This window comes from Lissotriton vulgaris, chromosome 2_1, assembly GCF_964263255.1.
Source record: "Lissotriton vulgaris chromosome 2_1, aLisVul1.2, whole genome shotgun sequence".
Taxonomy (NCBI): domain Eukaryota; kingdom Metazoa; phylum Chordata; class Amphibia; order Caudata; family Salamandridae; genus Lissotriton; species Lissotriton vulgaris.
In genome coordinates this window covers 1,834,119,410-1,834,143,662 of record NC_141687.1, presented here as the reverse complement: position 1 = coordinate 1,834,143,662, position 24,253 = coordinate 1,834,119,410, and the positions used below count along the sequence as shown (strand labels likewise).

At 45.8% G+C, this 24,253-nt stretch overlaps 1 protein-coding gene across 2 annotated transcripts in view; it reads right to left on the bottom strand.

The window, feature by feature from the left end:
* The window catches only part of SLC24A1 (solute carrier family 24 member 1), a 121,478-nt gene that overhangs the window by 14,790 nt on the left and 82,435 nt on the right, over positions 1–24,253 (bottom strand). For both annotated transcript variants that reach the window (XM_086958957.1, XM_086958958.1), the window contains exon 6: positions 10,458–10,700. In XM_086958957.1, coding sequence (XP_086815083.1) covers positions 10,458–10,700 — 243 coding nt within the window. The remainder of the gene's footprint in view (positions 1–10,457; positions 10,701–24,253) is intronic.

Here is a 24,253-nt window from a genome sequence, read left to right as displayed (position 1 = left end):
CCAGTCGAGGTCCTTGTCTTGGATCCCTGCGTCGTGACGTATGCGTATTAGGGTGCGGTGAGATACTGTGTCGAATGCCGCAGAGAGGTCGAGGAGGATGAAGGCTGCTGTTTCTCCTTTGTCCAGTAGGGTGCGGATGTCATCTGTTGCGGTGATGAGGGCGGTTTCTGTACTGTGTTTTTTTCTGAAGCCGGATTGGGAGGAGTCAAGGATATTGTGCTCTTCAATTAATGCGGCAAGTTGGCTGTTGATGGTTTTCTCGATGACTTTCGCTGGGAATGGGAGCAGGGAGATGGGTCTGTAGTTTTTGAGGTTGTTGGGATCCGTCGAGGTCTTCTAGAGGAGGAGGTTGATCACGGCGTGTTTCCAGTCGTCGGGGAACGAGGCCGTTGCCAGGGAGCGGTTGATGGTGTGCCAGAGCATGGGTGCGATGGTGTTGGTGGCTCTGTTGAAAATGTGGTGAGGCAGGTGTCCCTGGGGGCCCCGGAGTGGATTGACTTCATCGTCTTCAGAGTCTTTTTCGGTGGTGAGAGCTGTCTAGTTGTCAATCGTTGGTTTCAGGGTGTCGGGTGGCTGGTGAGGATTCAGTGTGTTGGTTGTCTTTGTCAAAGTTGTTGTAGATGCTCTTGATTTTATGGTGGAAAAAAGTGCTGAGTGTCGCAGGGAGGGATGTTGGTTGACTCGCTGGTGAGTCGGGCAAACTCTGTGATGATGTTGAAGAGTTCTTTGCTGTTGTGTGCATGAGTGGAGATTCTGTCTTTATTCGCTTTTTTTCTTGTTTCTCTGATGAGTTGGTTGGTGGTGGGCGTTGGTGGCGGCTCTGAAGTTGTTGTGGGCTTCTGTGGATTTGGTGTTCATCCAGGCGTTTTGAGGTGGCGTTAAGTGCATCTGGACTCTCGAAGTTTGGTGGTAAACCATTTACCTTTCTTGGCGTGGGTGTTGTTTTTCTTGAGGGGGCTATGGTGTTGGCGCTTTCAGAGATCTATCTGTGCTTGGTACGGGCTGCGGTTTTTGGGTCGTCTTTTTCTGCGATGGTTGGGGTGGAGTTGCTGAGTGATAGGGTTAGCTGGTTGTTGGTGATTCTGGTCCAGTTTCTTCGTGGGAGCAGGTGCTGTTGTCTGTGGATGGTGCGTGTTCTGAAGGTGAAGTGGACGCATCGATGGTCAGTCCATGGGAATTCAGTGGTGTGGCTGAAGGTGATGGAATTCCTGTTGTGAAGAGGAGGTCGAGGGTGTGTCCTGCTGAGTGCGTGGGTTCGGTCACGATCTGGCGGAATCCAATGTTGTGGAGGTTGTCCAGGAGGGATGCGGTGCTGGGGTCCAGTTGGTTGTCAAGGTGGAACTTGAGATCTCTCCGTAGGGTGTAGTTGGTGGACTCGATTGCATGCGGGGAGATGATGATGTCCGTGGGGAAGTTGGCAAAAGATCTGTGGGGTCCAGGTGTCGGTAGATGAGCGTTCCTCAGAGGGGGGAGGTAGGGCTGGCCAGTATCTTGAAGTGAAGGTGTTCCATCAGGTCTGTGGGCTCGTCGGAGAGTGTGCGCAATCGGAGGGTGGATTTGTGGACTGTGGCGATTCTTCTTCCCAGGCAGGTGGGGTGACCCTTCCTGGAGATCTTGTATCCTTGGGGAGTGACGATTGTGAGGTCCGGCCCGAGGTGGTATTGGTTCAGGTGAAGAATGCTACGTCTGGGGTGGTGGTGTTGAGGAGGTCCCAGATTTAAGTGGCATGTTTATAAAGGGATCGGACCTTGAGGAGGATGCATTGTAGGGTCTTCGGTTCTGTTGTGTTCTTGCGGGTGGGTTGCGCTGAGTCCGTGGTCTTGGCAGTGCTGAAGGTGTGCCGGCAGCAGTGACTGCTGAAGGGTCCGTGGGTGTCGGCTGATTGATGCTAGCTTGCAGTTGTTGTTGTGGCCTGGGTTGAGAGCATGGAGTACCGCTGGGTCTTAGCATTGGTGGTGCAGAGATCCAGGGTTCCTGGTACTGGTCACAGTCGGGCTGCTGACAGGTGCAGACGGGCTTCCCTTTGGCGTGCCCGCTTCGCGTGGCCACCATAAGTAGGGGTCGGGAAAGGCTGTACAGCTGGGAGGCGGGAGCGGGGAGGGAAGCTGGATTGGGCCGGTCGACTCTGGGGGATGGAGGGGTCACGGGGGCAGCAGCGGCGTGGAAGTGGGTGTGAAAGGGAAAGGAGGGAATGGGAGGCACAAAGGAGAAAGGGGGTAAAGTGAAAATAAAGTAGAAAAGGGCAGAAATGCAGAAAAGTGCATAAAGGAGGCTGATATGAGGGTAGAAAAATGAGTGTAAAAAAACGAGTAAAAGGTGGGCTCGAGAGAAAGGAGACAGAGGTCCACTGCATCAGCAGGGATGAGGTGCAGGTAAACCTGCGGATGGAGGATGGCCTCGATCACCAACACACAAGAGTGCAAGTGCAGGGGCAGGCCTTACTTAATGGTGGAGCTGCGAGGGATTGGGAGCAATTTCACTGACAATGAGTCACTGATCTAGGATCACTTAGTAGGCAGCGCATATCAGGATGGGTGCACGTGGACATGGGCCATGTAAGATCCTAGAGACACCCAACACACGGAGCCCAATACAATTTGACTGACAGATTGTACTACCACATTGACCCCGAGCGGTCAGGTGCCCTTTATTTAATCCATTAGGCTGCTCCAAGCCCTCAGGCTGTGTGTGATGCACTACGTGCGTAGTGTGCTTGAGTGGCTCAGTACATTCCTCATAGCCTTTTGGATAAAACAAACAACCCCAAAAAAAGTAATGATGAATTGAACCCCATACATCAATGAAACAAGTGTCAATACAAAACAGATACTGTACAGCTGGCTTCTTCTGCCCTTGATTGTTCATGGCCTGGATATTCTGCACACTAGTCTCGCAGCCTTAGGCTGGGGCAAGGATTTTCCCTAAGATGATAGGGATGGTCTCTTTTGCCAGGTTGTTCCTGGTTACTGTACTCTCACTCAGCTGAGTGGCTTTCGTTAGTTGCCATTCTCCCATCATGGCCCGGGCTGCCTCCTCTTTCTGGGCTCAGGGTTTCCCCTTGCCCAGTGGTCCGAATCCCGCCCGTCGTTCCAAAATGCATCCGACAGACCTGTTGCTTAGAAACTTCCGGAACCATGATACGTTTCTTGAGACCTCTGTGCTGCCCATTCTACACAACTACACAACTTCCAATTCATCTCTCTCAAAAGGAGTCCTGAACTTCCATTGGGGTAAAGTTCTTGATTACCACCCGATCGCCCACCTGCAAGGCCGCAATCACCACTCCTTGGTCCTGACTTGCCCTCTCATTGTTGGTCCTTCTTTGGTCTTAAGCCTAATGTTCCTTCGAGAACTATGGGCTGCCATTGAGGCTCAGCAGGCAAGATGTCTCGTACCAGACATTTTATCAGTAGGTCACTTAGCGCACACCATGTAGTGCAATGTTGTGTCTGCCGATATGCATATAGAATTTGATGAAGGCTGCACCCTGGATTTTCACCATGCTCTACCCCTATCAGCAGGGTTTTATTTAGAAGTTCTCATGAACCACTCCACTTCACCGTTTACTTGCGGTGATGTCTAATGTTACGCTGGTGTGGGTAATCATTACATTCTTGACCCTGGAAGGGCTGGCCATTGTCGGGTCTTGATTTTGTCCGGTAGACCGAGTAGTGCAAACATCTTCTCAAGGGCAGGTTGCACACAAAGTTAAGCCATTAAACTCACCACTTCCACGGCCAGAAACTTGGAATAACTGTCCATAATGAACAGCGTCATCCGGTCATCGAGAAAACTGCTGAAGTCCATGCTGAGTGATGGCCATAGCTGGGGGCAGGCTTCCTCCGTGATGATAGGTGCAACAGGTGGTCCACTCCCTGTAATGATGCAGGCATAGCAATCCTGACTCTCTCTTCAACCATTTTGTCAATGCCTGGGAACCATACCTTTCTTCTGAGTCCTGCCTTTGCATTGCTTTGGTGAGCATGATGGGCTAGCTCCATCATCCTCTCCTACAGCTCCCAGGATATGGCAATTTCATGTTCATATAGCACGAGCCCTTCCTCACACTCACTAACCTCTTCTCGACAGCACCATAGTTGCACTTGTATCTCCTGGTCCTCAGAGGTTAAAAATCGAGCTCGATCTAGGGAACATCTCCACCGATGTCCTGCTAAAATCAGCTTCACTTTCTGCAGACACCGGTCAGCTTATGTGTGCTCTGCGATTTCTATCAATGAGCGTTCCCAGGGGCTCTGTGACCATTCTAACAAAGTCTTCTGTTCCTAGGTCATCCTGAGGTGTGTGACTGGCTTTGATCATTACTGAGTATCTTGACAGATAAAGCCGGTAGGTCACCTCAAAAGAATATTGTTGTAATTGGACCGCCCACCTTGCTATCTTTGGCGGCCCATTTAGGGCAGTACCTGCAAACAGTGGCACTAAGGGCTTGTGATCAGTAACAACTTGACATTTATTTCCACATAGATTCAGATGGAAATGCTTGCACGTCCATCAAATTGCTAGGGTCTCCCTTTCAATTTGCACAAAGCGCATTTCCACATCAGTCAAAGCCCTGCTCGCATAGGCTACTGAGGCCCATTCTCCTTCTTTTTTCATTTGTAATTGGACCACTCCAAACCGCACGATACTCAGATCCACAACCTGTTCCATTCTTATAGCTGTCCAAAATAAGCCATGGTGGCGTCCTGTAAGAGAATGTCTTTGATTTCACCAAGTGACCCTGCAGCTGCACTATTCCATTCCCATGGGACATCTTTTTTTGTCAGTGCCCTGAGGGGCTAGCTACGGGAGTGTGGCTAGCTGGGAATTGAAACAGTCACAATAATTGGCCTGGGACTTCCTGGGACGGCCGCCACCTTGATGACCTTGATTTCTTGAACGCCTAAAGTTAGCCCTTCAGCTGAAAACTTGTAGCCAAAGAACTCTATCTCATTGGTGTAGGATAGGCATTTATGCCTGTGTAAGGTTAATTCACAGTCCGACAGCCACTGTAAGGTAGCTCGGAGTCATGTGTGATGGTCTTCTAAAGTGCTGGAACAAATGAGTATCTCATCCCTGACATTACCACACTCATCAGAGCTGAAAGAGCCTCTCTAATTGTGTCCTGAAATACCTCCGCTGCTGAGGACGATCCAAAGTTGAGTCGTTTGAATCTGCACAGCCCCACATGCATGGAAAATGTTATGTATCTGCTTGATTCTTCCAACGAGAGCTCAAATTTAGGTTGTAGAACCATTTTGCCCCATTTAAATCTGCCAATATTTTGTCTATGATGGGAGTTGTATGTCTCTTGCGGTGAATGGCCTTGTTGGGCAGTCTCATGTCAATGCACAGCCTTATCGCCCCTGACTGTTTAGTTTTGGGGCGATGACCATCAGCGGTACCTACGGTATCGACCCTGTGACTTTTTCAAATACCTCCTCCTTTTCTAGGTGGTCAAGTTCTTTTTCCACTTGTGGCCTCAGGTGAACGAGCACCCGTCAGTGCCATTGGGCTTCAGGCCTCACCATTTCACCAATGTGAAGTTTCATTTGCACCCCCTTCAGGCATTCCAGCCTTTGAAATAGCTGCAGGAATTTAGACAGCATGGTATCTGCATGAGATTTATGGACTTGCTTAGTGAAGAACACCAGCCCAAGGTCCTCTGTATTGTGACACCTTACTACGGTTCCAGTGCCGTCTTGAATCACATGAAATTTGGCTCGGGTTCTCACAACACCACTGGATACTTCCACCTCAATGGCCCCTAGCAATTGAATTAGATCTCCATATGTATTTATGATTGCCTTTATCTGGAGGATCATTGAACCTGGACGCAGTTTCTGGAATTGCTCAGAGTCAATGACTGATGCTCCTATATTGATGAGTGTTGTTATAGACACCTCATTTACATTGATGTGACACATCGGCAGCGGCCTGCGTTTCTGGTTTTTCCATCCTGTGAAAGAATTGGTGAACACATCCTCATCTTCTTCATCCTCAAACTGGCCCTCTTTCGTCCATTGAAGAGGGGGCCAGGGTCCTATTCGCAATCTTCCAGGGAGCGACACCTCATGTTGATTGGTCTCCTCCCTCTCATACCTGCAGTGCCTTGTGTCTTAGATGTTCAGCAGACTTTAGCGAAGAGATTGGATCCTCCACATTTGAGGCACTCTTTGCCTCATGCTGGGCACACACGTGGCAGACCATCCCACAATTCCCACATGGCTGTTCATCCACTTTGGGAATGACAACGCCTCTTGCATTCACTGGCTGCCATCGTAGAGCTTCCACTTGTTCCTCCTTGATCATCATAATGCCAGGCCCTGCAGGCTTCTTCTGGCACTTCATGAGATCTCGCCAGTATAAATATATCATCCAGTGTGATGCCTGACTGGCATAGTTTGAGTATGAGTTTGTGGAGATTGGAGGATTTACACCCATGTATTGGTTGCGCCCTGCTCTCATCCTGTTTCTCAATGCTGGAGCATGAGCTGAGCAACTAGCGTAGCCATGCAAAGAACATGTAAACTGATTCACTCTCAAAATGGCGTGCCTGTCGCAGCTTGAATAATTTATAATCCAGATTCAGTTGTTGATCGAAATGATGTCTAAGCAAAGTTACTGGTGTGTCAAAATTGTCATCGCTTCCAGTGTTTGATAAGTTCTCAAATAGGTCATACAGTTCATCACCACCCATGTGGAGCATGAAAGATCATTTGACAGCGCCATCTGTCTCCCATGTGGCCCTGAAGTAATGGTTGAGCCTCCCAACCCATTGGCACCAGCTCGGTGCGGCGGTCTTTGGGTTCCCCAGCTGGCAGGAGAGCTGCCACTGACGCTTGCACACTCTTGTTTTGCACGGGTGGATCTGGAACTGCCGCCCCTGCACCCCTATCTGGTACCGACATTTCTGGATAATCACTGCTCTGATTCTTCACTGTGCCTGGATCTGACCTACTCCACTCCCCCCGACCACATGTAGTATGCAGAGTATTATGTAGCCTTCTTTGTTAAATATTTTTGTGGTTTGGTTTCGATTTCCACTGGAAATGGCACCTCCAGAACTTTTGGTTCCCACCAACCGACTGTTCCTTCCTCAGTCGCTTCGGTGATGGCCACGGATATCATAGTACATTTCTGCATTCGAGCTGGACTGTTCCCATGAGGCACAGGGTCAAGACTGATTTGCATATGGCTATCTCTGAACTGGGGTGGCGTGGTGAGCAAAATAACGACGGATTAAACCCAGATCTGTCAGAGGGGGTGAATGTTTCGCCAATGTGCAACATTCCGTCTATCATCTTGTGTGTTTTGCTGTTCTCCCTATGTGGGATGGGTATGCCCAGACGTGGGTCCCGTGCTCACTACACCACTGGAGTCAAGCTATCCTGGCTGATGACGGCTGATATCCAGAAACCGGTCCTAGGATGCTTGATTCTGGTCCTGGGAAGACATGTCTTGGCAGTTCGGGCTGGACTGTTCCCATGAGGCACAGGTTCAAGACTGATTTGCATATGGCCATGTCTGAACTGGGGTGGCGTGGTGAGCAAAATAACAATGGATTAAACCCAGATCTGCGACTGGGGTGAATGTTTTGCCAATGTGCAACATTCTGTCCATCATCTTGTGTGTTTTTTTATAGTTCATTTCTGCGCCACACCTTCGGTGATGAATGGTTGCTCGCACTTTCCCTCACTGTTCCTCCAACCGGCCACTGACACACTTTTGTTACCTTTGCCGTATTGCTATCTCTTATTTTCCTTCTTTTGATCTACATGTTTTTGTTTTATTTTTCGATGCCTTGCGCTTCGGACGCCTTTCCGCTGCCCTTGTCGTGGGACAGCATCATGGGTGTGCACGGCTGCCTCTCCGCGATTGCAGCTTCTGAAGGCCTGCCCCGTACACCGATCCTCTCTTGGTGACTCAGCCCGCGCTCATGCAATGGTGCCATGACCCACACAGCGTTTTTGGAACACAAGGGAACCCAAAACAGGGCCTTTGGACCATGGGTTAGTTAACTTATTTCAGAGAACAGGGTCCTAAGGATTTACAATATGACAGGAGAATAATAATATAGACTACAATCAGTGCTATATTTTTTAACGCCCAGCCGGACGTGAGTTTATTTAAGGAATAATGTAGAATCGTGTTGACCCAGAGAGGGGCCAAGATAAGTGGCAAGATAGGGTACAATCCTATACCTATCCCAAAAAGGTTAGAAAGAACAAATCAAAGCCAGAGAGATGGAAGAAAGGAAGAAGTTTTTCAGGCAAGAAACAAGTTTTTGAGCCGAAGGGTGACTTGCAATTACAGTAAATAATTTCAACAAATTCACCCTACAGTGTAAACAATTTCAAGTATACATATTAAATCATATGTTACACTGCATAGTGCGTCGACGTTTCGATCCCTAAGGGCTCATAATAAACTGGGATCATCATCAGGACAGTTTTACAATTAATGCCTGCATTAAATTTGCGAAAGCCTAACTTCCTCACTTTGTAATCCCCAGCAACCTCGTGGGACAAAATTGATTTTCGTCCAAAACGAAGGAAAACAAACTCCCCTCCTGACGGCTACATCAAGCGTAGCCAGGTAAGCCTCTCTCCTCATTCTGGGAACGGAGTTAACTCGAGAACTCCGTCACTTATAGGGTCCTTCCGCTAACTTTTTACCTTGTAATCCCCAGCAACCTCGTGGAAAAAATTGAAAGGAGACTATCTTCTCCTCCAAAACGGAATAATTTGTTCAAAACGAAGGAAAACAGACTCCCCTCTTAATGGCTACATCACACGTAGCCAGGTAAGCTTCCCTCCTCCCTTAACTAACTTATAGCCACTCACTCCGAGCTTCAGGCTAACGGCAACACTTATTTATCACACAGCATCCTGTGTTTCGAACCGGTAGGAAATATCCCTCCTCCGGTCAGAAGAATCATTGCGAACCCCAGGCGACTGCATCCAGTAGCGCCAGGTAAGCCGTGACCCCAAAGTCCATCTCCGAGTTTGGCCCTGCACACCCGTGGCTGCACTACTAATGGTAATTCCTTTTACCTAGCAGCATCAAGCTTCCTGTACCGGGAATAAATTCTTGAGCCACCGTACCCATAACTCTGGGTCCTGAAAGGTAAAACCCTGCCTTTAATGGACCCGGTGATTGCCCCTAGACAGTGTTACGTTCATCACATCTAAATACAGAACCACTTCACTCGCTGAATCACTTTATCACTGAGCATGCACGACGCAACAAAGGTTTTCCCAATTCCTTACGGACACAGCAATTGTTTCGCACGATTGTCAATGAATGACACTTTTTCTATGTCACTGCGCCGTTTTTTCACTTGTAAATACGGTTTTAAATATCAAAAATCACGGTCACATTAGTCAAATACCTGCGAGTTCAAATGATAGAATGGCCTTTTTTAACTTGCACTTGTGCCTTGTCGAGTGTTGACTATCCTTGAAAAACTCCTTGGTCTAGGCTTATGCCTTTTAAAATTTGTTTTTATTCTTTTTTCCCCCCTTTTTTTACAGGCTTTCGCAAATTTAATGCAGGCATTAATTGTAAAACTGTCCTGATGATGATCCCAGTTTATTATGAGCCCTTAGGGATCGAAACGTCGACGCACTATGCAGTGTAACATATGATTTAATATGTATACTTGAAATTGTTTACACTGTAGGGTGAATTTGTTGAAATTATTTACTGTAATTGCAAGTCACCCTTCGGCTCAAAAACTTGTTTCTTGCCTGAAAAACTTCTTCCTTTCTTCCATCTCTCTGGCTTTGATTTGTTCTTTCTAACCTTTTTGGGATAGGTACAGGATTGTACCCTATCTTGCCACTTATCTTGGCCCCTCTCTGGGTCAACACGATTCTACATTATTCCTTAAATAAACTCACGTCCGGCTGGGCGTTAAAAAATATAGCACTGATTGTAGTCTATATTATTATTCTCCTGTCATATTTTAAATCCTTATCACCCACACAGCAGCCAGCCACAGGCCACAAAGCAGCGCACACCACCTCCTATGGATCGTCTCTGCACACATGATGGGTGAGACCCACCTCGTCTGCAGTGCAAAGATCCAGGGTCGACCTCGTGTCAAGGCCTGGGATGATTCCTGGAGACCCCCAACACACGGAGCCCACCACCAGTTGACTGCAGTACTACCACACTGAGCCTGAATAGTCAGGTGTCCTTTATTTAATCCCTTGGGATGCGTGTGACCCACTGTGAGCGCAGTGTAGCTGGTTGGCACACTACATGACACTTGTCAGGCTGTGAGCAGAAAGGGAACTTTTGGCGCTAGTACACATGTCTCTTACAAGTCTGCACATCATGTTTACTACTGTGTGCATGAAGACATGGGTCACTTACCGGACTATTCATGACAGGCAATTTGAGCACATAGAGGACCTTCCATGTCAGGTATTATGGTTTCGGTCACTTACCGGGCTACGCACATCTGGCACTGTTAGCCAGAGAGGGAAAACAATAGGCAGGAGGAACAGGTAGGTTATTTGTTTTCTCTTGGTGTCTGGCCACTCCAGGGACAATGGTTCCTCCAGCTCTTCCTCCAGCTCCTCCTCTTCCTCGTCCTCATCGCTGTCATCGTCACTGTCGTCTGATTCGCTGTCGTCATCATCGCTACCACCTGAGCTGCTGTCTCCTTTATCTCCACCGCCTTCATCTGCCTGAAAACCCAGAAATACACAATTGACAGAGGGAATAAACAAGCTGCCATCACTACAGCACACTGGTCATGTGAATCTATAGTCTGGGAAGATGAGTGTATGCAACAGATACTTGATTGTACGAAAAGAGGGCTGCTATAGAATGGCATGGCATTGACAGCCATTTGCATTTGATGAGGAGGGGAACAATCAAGCGACTGACAACATAATTGTCTGAGCGGATGAAGTATGTAAATTGATGTGTAAGAATAACCAGCTGGATATGCCCTACTCATCTTTCTCCATTAATATTCTTTTTGTCTGTCCTTTCCTATCCTCAGTGCTCACTTCCCACCCCTCTCAAAAAGTTTTAGTATACTTTGTTTCCCCCACATCCTTCCTCCAGTGCAACATCACTACTCTGATTTATTTATTTCTTAAACTGGGCACAGGATATGAAGCAGCTCCATGGATGCCTGCAAAGCGGGATACACCATAGATAACACTTTGGAAGAATTCCTCCACCATCTTAGAGAAAGAATGATGTAGGGATGCTCCCACCAAAGTGGTGGGAAGCCTCAGTAGCTCGGTGCTGCACAGGTAGTCCTGGAGAGGGGCCTTTTTTTTAGGGCGTGCCTACAAGTAGCTTTAGCTGTGCTTATTCAGTACCTATTTTAGATTCTGTGCAAAGCAATACACAGAGTAGGCTTTGGGTCAGACCCTTGCTTATGATTGGATGCCTTTTATTTTTACTATCTCTGTCTGATGTTCCCAATTTGATGGTTTTTCTCCCTGTTCTTGTTTCTAACCCACCCTTGGAACATATGTTTTTTGACATTTTTTAACTGGATGGGTTGTATCCTTCCACTGCCGAACAAGGGAACTATATTTTTCATTTGTTTTTTAGGGCTCGGTGGAAGTGTATGCTTTCCTCTCTCTTGCCATCTGCCCTCCTCTTGCTGCTCAGTACCTCCGGTCCTGGTCCCCACTCCATTGTTTTGCAAAACAAAATGAAATTGATTGTGCAAGCATCTAATAGCTGCACTTTGTCACAACCGCATTCACTCCCCTGCTTCACTGTTGTCTCCATTTCCCTCTTCCTCCCCTACCCCTGTCCTGTGTACTTTATTTTAAGAAATGTGGTTCATTATTTTCGCAACTGACCAGTTGCTGCACAGCTATAGAGGGCGCCTCACTTCTTTGTGATTGCACAGCATCCATGCTATGCTTTATTTCTTAAGTTACTTTAAAATGTCTGTCCATCATCTTGGAACAATAAACTAATTCTAAAGTATAAAAATAAAATAATTACAAGATGGCTTGTGCGCTCACACATTTGTGCACACCTGGGGCCATCTTGGAATGATATTTGGTATACTACAAGACTTGGATTTCAACTTTGCACAGTGGCCAGAGACAAGTAATCTAGATTACTCTATTGAGACATCAACATAATAAAAAAGAAACATCTTTAGTGCTAGAAAAGGAATTATTTGAGCTTAAGTCAACCAAACAATGCCATGGGTGGTCACTATGGGTGAGCAAGTCGAAGCCATACAAGCAGATGGTGAAAAAGACCATCCCAAAGGAAAGAGGCGGCTACTAGGAGGGAACACCCAGCCTGTTAGAATTCTGGGCCTTCTCCCTTGCTGACCCTGACATGGGGTCCAGAGAACGTGGAAGATTTTAGTGACCGAGAGCGCATCATTGTGGGACTCCCGGGGACTTACACAGAGGCCTTCAGAAACGCACCTACACTAATGGATGGGGTGGTACTGATCTGAGTCCCAAGATGGTCTGTTGGCTAATGAGAACACAGGCCCAGGAACATAACAGTGTCTATGTGTTCAAGGTAAACATGCCACAGAATGCACAATAGAAGGGTTTGAAATCACCGAAACCTGGGGATTTACAAGCCCATCCCATTAAAGCATTGACCAGGTTGGAACGCAGCTGCTTTTTGTCAGGGGCTCTTGTACCAATACCCCATTAATAAAGATCCCAGGTGCAGGGTAGATGATAACAGATAACTATGAATTGACAGGCCCTCCTTCCGAATTTAAATTACGTGAATAGAGGAAATAGCCCTCGCTAACAGGAAGCAGCAACATAAAGCAACCAAAAACCTAGTCTGCGAATTGATGGTCACCACGAAACTGTCAAGCGTTTGTGCAACCTGAGATGAGATCGATTGCTGAGATGTTTTGATTCTTAGACAATACAGAAGATGAGCTGAAGCCCTTGCCTTACCACATGGGCGCAGGAGCACCGGGTAAGCTTTACACCCCAGAGAAAGAGTTATATTTGTTAAAAGGACTACCAAAATGACATTGGCGACTGCTGTAGTCCCACCTCAGCAAGAAATGTACCACTCTGAAGGCATGGATCGCAGCAGAAGAAACCCAAAATGTCCAGGGAAAAAATTCAATGGCACCTTTTCTAAGATCTGGACTCACTTGCATGACTTGCACAAGGAATGGAAGATGGATTTGAAACAGAAACTGGAAGGAATCCACAATGAAATTTCAGCAGCCTTACCTCCACAGTGGACCAAATGAGCCAGTGTGGGTTGGACCTGGAAGAACAAACTTTGGAATCCGACACAAAACAGAAGCTCAAGAAGATGAAAAAACAAATTGAATGCCTTCATTTGAAATTTGAGTATTTTGAAAATCATGGCCGATGTGACAATATTAAGGAGCACAACCTGTTGGAAGATGCTGAGGTCCCCAACTTTATGGATCATGAATCGACTGTTCACAGAAGTGATCAATCTAAAAGGATAAAAATAATTCCTGATCTAAAGAGTTTACAGAATGCACCCCCAAAAAACATGTAATTACCAAAAGACCAAGAGACATAGGGGGTGATTTAGAGTTTGCCACACAAGGTACTCCTTTGCAAACATGAGAAGATACCCTGTCCGCCAAACTGATGACCTTATCTAGAGTAAGGAGGACCATTAGTTTTCCGTCAATGGGCCCGCATTGGGTCTATCAATGGAAAGCTACCTATGAAGGTCTAACAGAGATGGGGCTGCCGGAGGAAAGCCATCATACCACCAGTTCTTTTTAGAGTTGACAGTCTTGATGGCTTTTTTAGGGGGAATTTTCTGTACGCCACCAGAAAGGAAAACCTGGTGGTGAGAGACAAAGAAAGCTCCAAGGTGGTGGAGGTCATCAGTCTATTTATTTTTCCCATATCAAACTCACTTTAGGAGTTCGTTTTTGAAAAACAAAAAGTGTTAAAAGTTCGGATGACAACTGTAAAAACCGACAGCAGTCATCTGCAAAACTTTTTGTACTTAAAATAGAACTGTTGTGATGGAGGTTCAGTTCAAGAGAGATGACCGCTGGGCCTGCAAGAATCTCTAAATAAGAAAAGCAACCACACGTCACACATTAAATCCTCCATTAACCTGACAGATTGTACTATGTCCGTCAGGGTCTAAATCTGGCCCCAGTCACTAAAATGGCGCATTGTTCATCAAAAAGTCTTGCTCACTAAAGAGTGCTGGAAGAGGAGCCCTTTCAGCTTCCAGGGAGACAATGAGCTTTTGATGCAGGAACTTGCTCAAACCGACCAATTGCAGAATCGTTGGAAAAAATGGGGAGTGCATTTGTTATCAAAGTTTCCTTGAGGAACTAGATATAGGCTCAATGAGTGGATTGAAAACCATGGTGAACCCAGAGACCGGGATGGCTAAGCACATCTAAAGACTAATCAATGGTAACATATCCCATACTCAAAAAACAAAAAGGGAAGAGAAAGATGGGGTCACTGAATTCCTAGCACTCCAGATACACAGTCTAGCTACATAACTAAATCGACCAATAGCAGCATTGTCCATCAGCAGCAGGCTGTTATATTTTGGTAGAGAACTGAGCCAAGAAATACAGGACTCCCAGCAAGGGCTATGGAGTAGCAAGTGCTAATGAAATTGTTAGGTGATGTGTTCTGATATGTGGTGCTCAACACATGGCTGAGTGCTTGCGCCACCTAAACCTCCCTGCCACTTGAAAGGGGGCTCCAGTAGCTGCCTGGCATAAGAGGCATGGATGGTAGTGGACTGGCAGGATCGTGGAATAAAATGCTGATCAAAATATGTCAGAATTTTGATTTACCATGAGACTACCATGATTTTCAGAAAAGGAGCATGGAGAAGCATTATAACCAACCCTCTTCAAGATGGTTTTTTGCACATAGGATATTAGCAGAAGTGCTAGTATATAAGGAGGAATTCCAGGTGCCGGGTGAATCGCAACAGATTAGTTTCCACATGTGTTGCACTATTCACCACTCTATCGTGATGCTTGCTCCCTGCTGTTTGAACTTTCCTCTAGATGCTTTTCCTTCCTGATGTCAGTAGGAGTACGGCGCCTTGTTAATCTCTTTAGTAGCAATCTATATCTTCAATCAAAACCTTCAAGATTGCCAATGAGGTTTTTTACCCCTTGTGTTTTTTCCAAATAACTGGGACACTCTTAAAGAGACACATGTCGCTTTTCACATATATTAATCGGTGCATCGTATCACAGTGGCTACTGGCATGAGCTGTCCTTTCCTCTTGCAATAAAGAAGAGGCAACTCAACAGACGTTCTTAGTGTCTAGTACTTGACAATGGCCCCCCAAAGAGATTTTTTATCATGAATGAGATGACTGAGTGAGGTCTCGAGGATGAAGTAGGCCACAGATTTTTTATTGTTCAATGCTTGTTTTGGTTGTTTTTTCCCCCAGTAGTAAATGGGTGCAAGAGAGAGAGGGGGTAAGGGGAAAGATGTAAAAAGCTAGAGCTGGGATCAAAGGTCAATAGAGTAAGATAAAGCTAAATGAAGGAAGTTTAACAAACACTACTCAAACTTTCAATCTTTATTTTGTGGGGGTTGACCCCTCCCAAAAACATATCAAAGGTATACTCTAAACTTGAAGAATACAACGCATGCATAGTAGGAATGTAAGAAACACATCTAAAAAGAGGAGACTCTGGGAAGTTTAAATGAAAGCACTATTCTACACAGTTACTTGGTACAGGAGACAAAAAAACTGGTGGAGCAGCAAATGGTTTCAGTATGAGCAGTGAAACACTAATAGCCCAGCAGGGCTGGCAAGCATTGGTCAGATGAAGGTTGGGGACTGACATTATAACAGTGGTCTCAATCTACATCCTCAATGAAGGACAAAGTGGATTCCTTCAAGAAACCTCGAGGAAGCTCTGGGATTTGCAGAGAAGAAAGTGAGCATGTGAGTTGACTTTAACTGGGAGATGGGTGGAGAAATGGACAGGTCTGAGTTGTTCAATAGGACAGCTAGTGTGAAATCACCTGAAACCAAACATACCTTGAAGGTAATGAGGTTAGTTGATGTATGGCAAGGCTTACACCCACGGGGATGAAATTCCACTCACTATTACAAGTCCACTACACCTACTCTAGTATTTATGTGGTCCAAGTCTCTTCTGGGCTGCTGGAATTTGTGACATAAGCATAACTGGAATTCCAGACCGTGCCCCGCTGGGAGTAGAAATGAAGCAGCTAGATAGAGCTCCAACAGATAGAATGTGGAAACGGGGGAGATACCTTTGCAGGATTTCACACAAGTCAGAAATTGCCCAGGCTCTTTAGGCACAACTCTCCAGGGATATTCTGGGGCATCCTATGGAATGCACTGAGGGTGGGGCGCAGAGGAAAACTCAAAGCACAAGCACCTATAGACAAGAGATATAGATTGTTGACCCAAATTATAAAAAATAAACACATAATGCCAGAGAACATATCTAACGCGAGACAAGTTATTATCCCCAGAGACCAACTGAACACTTTATTAGCAACTAAGTAGGAAAAAGCTTGTCCATTCTTGAGATGGGAAACAAACATACTCTGCAATAAAGCCTAGACGTTGTTGGCATGAACCCATTATGTCACATGGAAAAGGGAGATCATGCAGTGCACTGAGAGACAAGACTTGGAATGAGTCTTTGGAAAAAGGGAGTTGGGAGCTGCCTTACCCGAGTATTCAAAACAGCTCTATGTAGACATGTGGGAGGACTCCTCTGAGAATCAGTTCTTAATTTTTGAGGGATTGTGGTTCCTCACAATGACAGAAAACCAAACAGGTGGACTTACTGGGCCCTTCTCAATGAATGAGGTTATTTTGTTGGTTATCAAATTATTTAAATCTTGCCAGTCACCTGGCTGATAAGATTACAAATTAATTTTTCTAAACATTTGTGAACTACCTGATGCCAATTGTTACGGAAATGTTTCAACTGTGCAGACAAGGCAGGCGTGACTGAATCTATGAGTGACGCATATGTTGTGCTGTTTCCCAAACCGGGGAAGGAACTTATAATGTGTGCACCTAATTAATGGACTGATTGCACATTTGCATGTATTATTATGGCCCATATGAAAATCCTATACAAGAAACAGCTGGAATTCTTAACAGACCTAATCCCTAACGACCAGCTAGGCTACTCGGCAACAGACAGATGTTTGATAATGTAGGAGGCTAGTCACCAAAAAGGTGTTTGACAAGGTGAGCTGGTCTTTCTTGAAATCTGTGATGAGGAAGTTTTGATTTGGGGTGGAAAGGATCAGTGTGATTATGGTACCATGTACACAACCAAGAGCTATGATTATACTCAAGGAAATATTCTCAGATAGTTTTAATATATATTAGAACATTAAAATGTTGAGAGCTCCACTGAAGACAATGGAGCAGCAGCAGCCTATATAAACTGGTATAGGCCTGCTGCTCTCAACATTTCAAGGTTCTAATACACAACCTCTGCCTTTCTCTTTCTCTGTCCCTCCAAAATATATAAAAGCGGGCAGGGGAGAATGAAGTACAGAGGCTATGCTCCAGGGCACACCAGAGCCTTCCCTCTCCCTCCTGTCATAGTTCAAGAAGTCACTGGAGCCTCGGAAGGAGGGAGGTTATTGCTGCTCTTCTCCTGGGTCTCTCTGCTTGACTGAAAGAGAAAAAGCAGTGTAGCCGAGCCCACAGAGAACCAGGAGCTGACTTGAGCCCCTTTTTAGTTCTCGCCTGGCGTGGGCAGCGCATGCGCTGCTCTCGCCATGTGAATGCTTCTTGTAATCGATACGATTCCAGAAGTCATGTTCCGGCCCCGCCTACAGTTTCGATTGGTGTGCATCGTTTTGCATCTTGGATGATGCAAAACACAGTGTAATGATTGCACCGGAGGCAATCATTACACTAAGGGTTACCACCCTGTCCGCTTTTGGCCCCACCCACCGACATTTGTCCTTTTACTTGCGGCGGGAGACAGTGTCTCTTAATTAGCTGCTAAGCACTTTTTTTCCAGCCCCCAGAGTTCTGCAGCCAGGCTCCCGTCTTTCAGGTTACCTCCCGCTGATGCGTTTCATATGGCGCATTCGGCGGGCTTCAGTAGTTCTTTTTTTTAAGCAGATTTTATTGGCATTTAATATCAAGCTGAATCATTTTACATCATGAAACACATACATTCTGGACTTATCCAATGCAAAATACTCTATGGCCCTTCAGAGTCTGTTTTTCTGTCGTCTCCTCTCGGTGCCTAAATATGACCCACTGGATATGCCCCTTTTACCCCTCCTCCTCCCCCCATCCATCCAAACAATTAACTGCCCCCCGCCCTCCCTAAACCGCACTGCTGTCTTCAGTATATTTCCGTAGCTCGGAAGCATCCCTCCTTGTGTCAGACCATGTGAGAAATTCTGCCCCAGGTATCCCCTGCTCAGTAGCTACCAGTCCCTGGAAGAATGGTATATGTCCACCCCTATTCGGGATCCCCTGTGTAATCTCTACCTGTCTCCGCCGCTATTGAAGCTCCTGCTGTGGTGGCCTCTCAGGGTTAGAAGCGTCAGATGCCTGCCCATCCCGCTGTATGTCATTTAGCAATGCCTCTCACTCCATGGCTCTCTCCTCCCTGCCTATCCCTTGCTGCGCATTCCTTAGAAGGATCCTGCTCTCACAGCCCACCCATTTTACTAGCTCCCGCTTCCACACCTGTACACTGGGGCCCCTCGGGTCTTTCCAGTTGCAAGTCATTTCTCACTTCGACAGGACAAAGGCAAGGTCTTGGAACCTGCCGGTGGTTCTAGTTTTGGCTGTATGTGGGAACAAACCCAGCAGTACATGTGTCAGTGTGCATGGAATCACCCTCTCCGTGATCCTAGCCGTCTCCTGCGTCACTTCTGTCCAGTAATATGCTAATGAAGTGCAGCTCCACACTATGTGGAAGTATGTCGCTCCCACCGAAGTACACCTCGGGCATTGTGCGTCCTCCCTCCCTGGCAAAATCGCGATTAATACGCTCCAGGATCAGATAAGGCCGGTGGAATGTATAAAAACTAATTCGGTCAAAGCAGGCAGTTCTGGAGACCTTATCCGCTTTCGGACCGGCTATATCCCCATCCCATTGGTCCTTCAGTCGGTCTAGTGGCAATATGGAATCCCTCCCAATGGCCCTACAAAGGGGCACCAGTAGTTCTTACTGTAACTTTTAACATCACTGCCCAAAACGGCTGGCTTCCTGCCGAGAGCCTGTTTCGGAACTTCTTAACAGGACCGCTTTCCCTCTGCGCTCTAAAAACTATTTTCACTCTAGAGAACAGGTGACTCACTCAGTGCGCAGTAACTAAGGGAAGTGGAAAGTCCTGGAGGATTTTTTTAAACAAATTCAAAAACTTTCAATAAAGAGCCTGTTGTTTGGGAAACCCCGTGGCTGCTCCTGCAGGTAAGGAGCCAGTGAAGCGGTGTGAATTAGGGACGATGCGTTTGTAGCAGAGCTGCATACCTTGTGCACATCTGTTTTAATATGCTGTTTGTTATACGCCATTTTCAGGGGCGGAGCTATCAGTGGTGCAACAGATTCTTGCTGTATTTTCTTGTCCGTATAGCAGCCAGGGAGCCTTTGCAGCAGAGTAGATGGTTCTGCGACACGAATCACTGTTTATCTGTTTGAACTTTCAGTCCACCAGCCTGAAGTTCTCTAGTGTTAACAAGTATGTGCAGTATAGCTCCATCTCGTTTCCCAAATCCAGTCAGGTTTGGCACAAGCTTCTTAAATGAAACAAGCATTAAAAATGCAATAGGTCTCGCCTTTCATTAAGTCAAAGCCATTTGCTTTGCTAAACAATACCATTAGCAAAGCAAATGGTTTAACTTAGTCAAAGGCGAGACCTATTGCAACTTCAATGCTTGCTATGGCTATTGCTGTGATTGTTTAACAGCTAATAGCCATGGCCTTACGCGTGACTATTAGCTGTTGAACAATGACAGCAACAGCTGCGAAATAAAGGCTTTGGAACCTCAGGGATTTAAACCCCCTCCAGCTCTGAAAAGCCTTGTGTGGTATTGTGTTGTTTTTAGTGTTTTAATTTGTATTTCTTTATGTGAGATATACCTTTCCTGTATTGGTATGCTACAGATAAAATATTAGAATGTTTGGTTTTGAAGTGAAGCTGTGAAGACCGTTGTTTAGTGGGCATAGTGCTGCTGGGCAGTAGGTGGAGTTTCTCCTTCAGAATAAAGAAACGACTACATTGTACTGCTTCTCATCATATTTTTATTTATTTGATTGGACTTCACAACATTGTTTTTGTGATTAGGATATTCCACCCTCAAGGGCTGGAATGTTCTAATAGTCATACTGCACATTGTAGCAGCTATACAGGGCATAAAAAAGTGTGGAGAAGTGTGGCTCACTGGTTAGAGGAGGCAGACCTGGATGCAGAGGTCAGCCTAGGACCACGGTTCAATTCCCGGCTCGGCGGGGTCTTGAGTCCTAAAATGTCCATGGCCTCGACAATTCTCGCTCCGGTGCCTACTCCATTCACGGGTTCACACTCTGCGACTCTGGGCAATAGCTTGCTTAATCTCCACAACGGCCCCTCGTGGCGGGATGCCTGGCTTTCACCTTGCGGATACCCTGCCGGGGTTATCTCACAGGGGAATACCAGGATGGGTTCCCTAAGCAAGCGCTTAGAAACCGCTTGGTGATTTGCGCTATATAAATTCCTGTACATTTACATTACTGCTCTCTTGTTAAAGGCCCTTGCCGCTGGAACTGTCCTTTATCGGCCAGTGTAGCCCACTCTGTTGGGCTATATAAAGGCACGAGACAAAAATGCCCATGTCACCACTTCTTTTTGCCATAGAACGTTTAGCAGTGTGTAAATAGCATAGCACAAGATTTCAGTCTTTGCAGAGAACATCTTGCTTTATCTAACTGACCCAGTGAGCTCATTACCTCATCGCAAACTCTTGGTACAATTTGAGAAAGACTCTTAATGCAACATTAAGGCAGATAAATAGGAGTTGTTGGTGCTACAAATGACGAGGGCATACCGTGACTGTGTTATAGAACACACTCCTTTACGGTCAAGGAACACTCAGGGTGCTAGCGTAGTGTAAATATTTCAGCTCGGATCCCTGACCTTGTTTTGCCCAGCATAGCACAACTAATTGACAAAGTGAAACGAGGCTTGCATAGGTGGCACACAACATACTAGTGGAAGATGACTGTGGGAAGGTAAATTAGATCATTTGATAATTGTGAAAGTGTGTATAAAGTGACCCAACAAGAGTGATTTATCTACTATCAACTAAAGCATTGGGTGACAAATTGACAATTAGAGATGCAGTGACGATCACATACTCCTTTCACATAATTGGTGACATCTTTAGGAAATATGGCAGTGCCAATTTTAAAAAATATACAAGATACTGCCACCCTCCCTCCCCACTCCCAGCACAATGTTCATGAGAGATGGGATTATATGCGGCACAGTGTTGGGTAGAGATGTTCCTGAACGATCATGGGTGAAATTACACACAAATAATAAATCAGTCATCCAAATGGAATCCTGCATTAAGGTTGTAATATGTTGGAACTTGACCATGGACAAGCTGTGTAAGATATTCTTTGGCGCCAGTGATCATTGCCTGAGATAATGTGGGTAAAGGGGCAATTAATTCCATTTGTGGTGAAGCTTCCCAAAATGTTCCCCTTTTTCTTGGGAAGACGTTCTTGCACCCATAAAGAAAACAATGGACTCCCTTATCCCGAAGATTCCGAGGGTAGCAGTTTTAGACTTGAAACCAGAAACGCAGAAGTTCACCGAGAACAAAGAATGGAACGAAATTTATGACATTTTAGTTTTAGAGAAAAAAAGTAATAGCCCGACATTGAAAACATATTGTAGCGCCAACATTGTACTCTTGGCATAAAAAATCTATGGCAGGCGAATCCATTCAGGCACTTGGTAAACGTAAAAACTTCTAGTCTGAATGCTGATGATAATCAGTAGAGAAAGCACGTATCCTCAAGGACTTGGTGTGCTTCGCCTATTTGCTTAACTTTGAATGGAATAGTATAGCAACTGCAATTAACTTATTGTGGGAGATGACCCAGAAACAACTGACAAGATGGAGAGGAGGGTGGAGGTGGAGAAAGGTGTACTCTGTCTCAATTAAAGGTATGATAGTGCATTGTTGGCAGAAGATGTTCTCTGGTTAATATTGTATTGTATTGTATTGTAATTGCATTTATATAGCGCTTACTACCCCTGACGAGGCGTCAAAGTGCTTTTTCGGCGGGTAGCACGCTACTCCGGGACCCACAGAGGATTAGTGTTGAATTTGTATAGTGAAACATGCAAGTACATTTTAAGTGGTGGATAGGTTAGTCAGTTATTTGGATTTGGAATGATAGCAGAAGGATAGAGGAGGACAAAGGTTTGTTTTTATTTATCGCTCGCTTGTTGACGCATGCTATTCAGGGAGCCTATAAAGGATTAGTGGTGAATTAATATGGTGAAATATGAGGTAATTTCAGTGGTGGATATTAGTCTGTTACTTGGAGTGAGAAGGATAGCGGATGGATAAAAGGGAAAGAAAGATTTGCATTCATATAGCACTTGTTACCCCTGATATATGGTAATATCAGTGTTTTGTCTGACTTAAACTGACAATAAAATTGAGTTTTCACAAAAAGAACGATCAGAGGGCTTTCTCGCGGAGGATAAACAGGTCAGGATAAACAGGAGGCAGTCCCCATCTTGACCTGTGGCGACATATGCTCTAAACACTCTGTCATCTGGGAAGTTTCTTGCTACGGGATAAAACATTAATTTTCCCCTGTGCGTTAGCTCATAGCATGGTGGAACTGGCCGACAATAGACAACAGAGAAAGTATGATTCTCTGCAATGGAGAGGGTTTGGGGTCATAGCTGGGGGCCTTTATTCAGCCGCCAGTTGGGTGTACCCAGGGACAGATTGAAACCCATCTTCAACAGGCATTGGCCCTTGCCACAGGGCATGTGGCATTTGCTTCATATGTAGTATAGTACACGCTACATATTGGTGGTGGTAGATGGGTTGTAAAACGATCATAAAGTTGAATTCCAGTCTTCTAGTATCACAATGGTAGCAATATCTAACTTGGAGAAGATGTTCACAACCCACTGCATGCTCAAGAAGTTACAGCCACAAAATTGACCCCATTCCAAGAGAAAACTTGTAGTAATACCCAAAAACGACAGCTACAAAGAACACAAATTTCACTCCTTTTGGGCCTTGAACCAAAGAGTAGATGGGAAAATGTATTAAGAGAACTAACGAAATGGTCTGCTTTGCCCAAGAGTGCGGGAAAACATATGGAAACCACCCCTCACTCACCCACCAAACACCCCTGCATCCATTCAATTTGCAAGCTTATTGATGAAATATTCGAGTGCATTGTTCCTGGAAACTTGCAAAAGCCCATCAGACAGCAAGTACGAAGACTGGAATAAAGAACAATTGTATGAATGATAAGAAGTGAGCCATTTCGCCAGTCTACAAGTGGAGGACATCCGAAGAAAAGCGTAGCCAGCCTCTGTGATGAAACTCTATAGATGCAGTCAGGTCAAATAAATCACTCTTGACTGCTGAAGTGTTCAGACAGTGACCCAAAAGCTTTTAAAGCTCTTTAATATTCAGGAAGGTTCCACTATACGGCGTGAGAGAAGCAAAGAAACTTCACCATCAAGAGTGGAGAGACATTCCAGGCATGGCAGAGTCCCCTTTGCTTTACGTGTCAAACATCAGTACCTCAAGAGTCAACTTACTTCATCAGGTTCAGACCTGCCATCTGTTTTGAAAAGTTGAGGGAATTCCGAGGGCCTGGCATAGCCATGTCTGACCGCTGCGCTCTCGGAGTGTCCGAATGTCCTGGGGCACTTTTCTCAGAATACTCTCAGGGCCCACTCCCAGAATCCAGCTGGCCTTAAGGAGTGTGTACACTCATTTTTGGGGGATGTCCCTGTTGGGGTTGTCTCCATTTGAAATACACTTATTTACTGTCAGACAACAACCCTGTGGACTGCAATGCAGTTTAGGGTTAAAAAGTATTGTGAAGGACGGTCCTCTTGAGACATCTCATAAGGTACTCTCATGATCGTTTCAGGCTGCTGAGGGGAAAATTAGAGGGGCAGTGGCTTCCTGAGGGTCTCAATGCTGTTGGAGAACTGTAGAGATGGGGACAAAGGAACACTGACAGTATACTCTTTCCCACATAATTCTGAGTTTC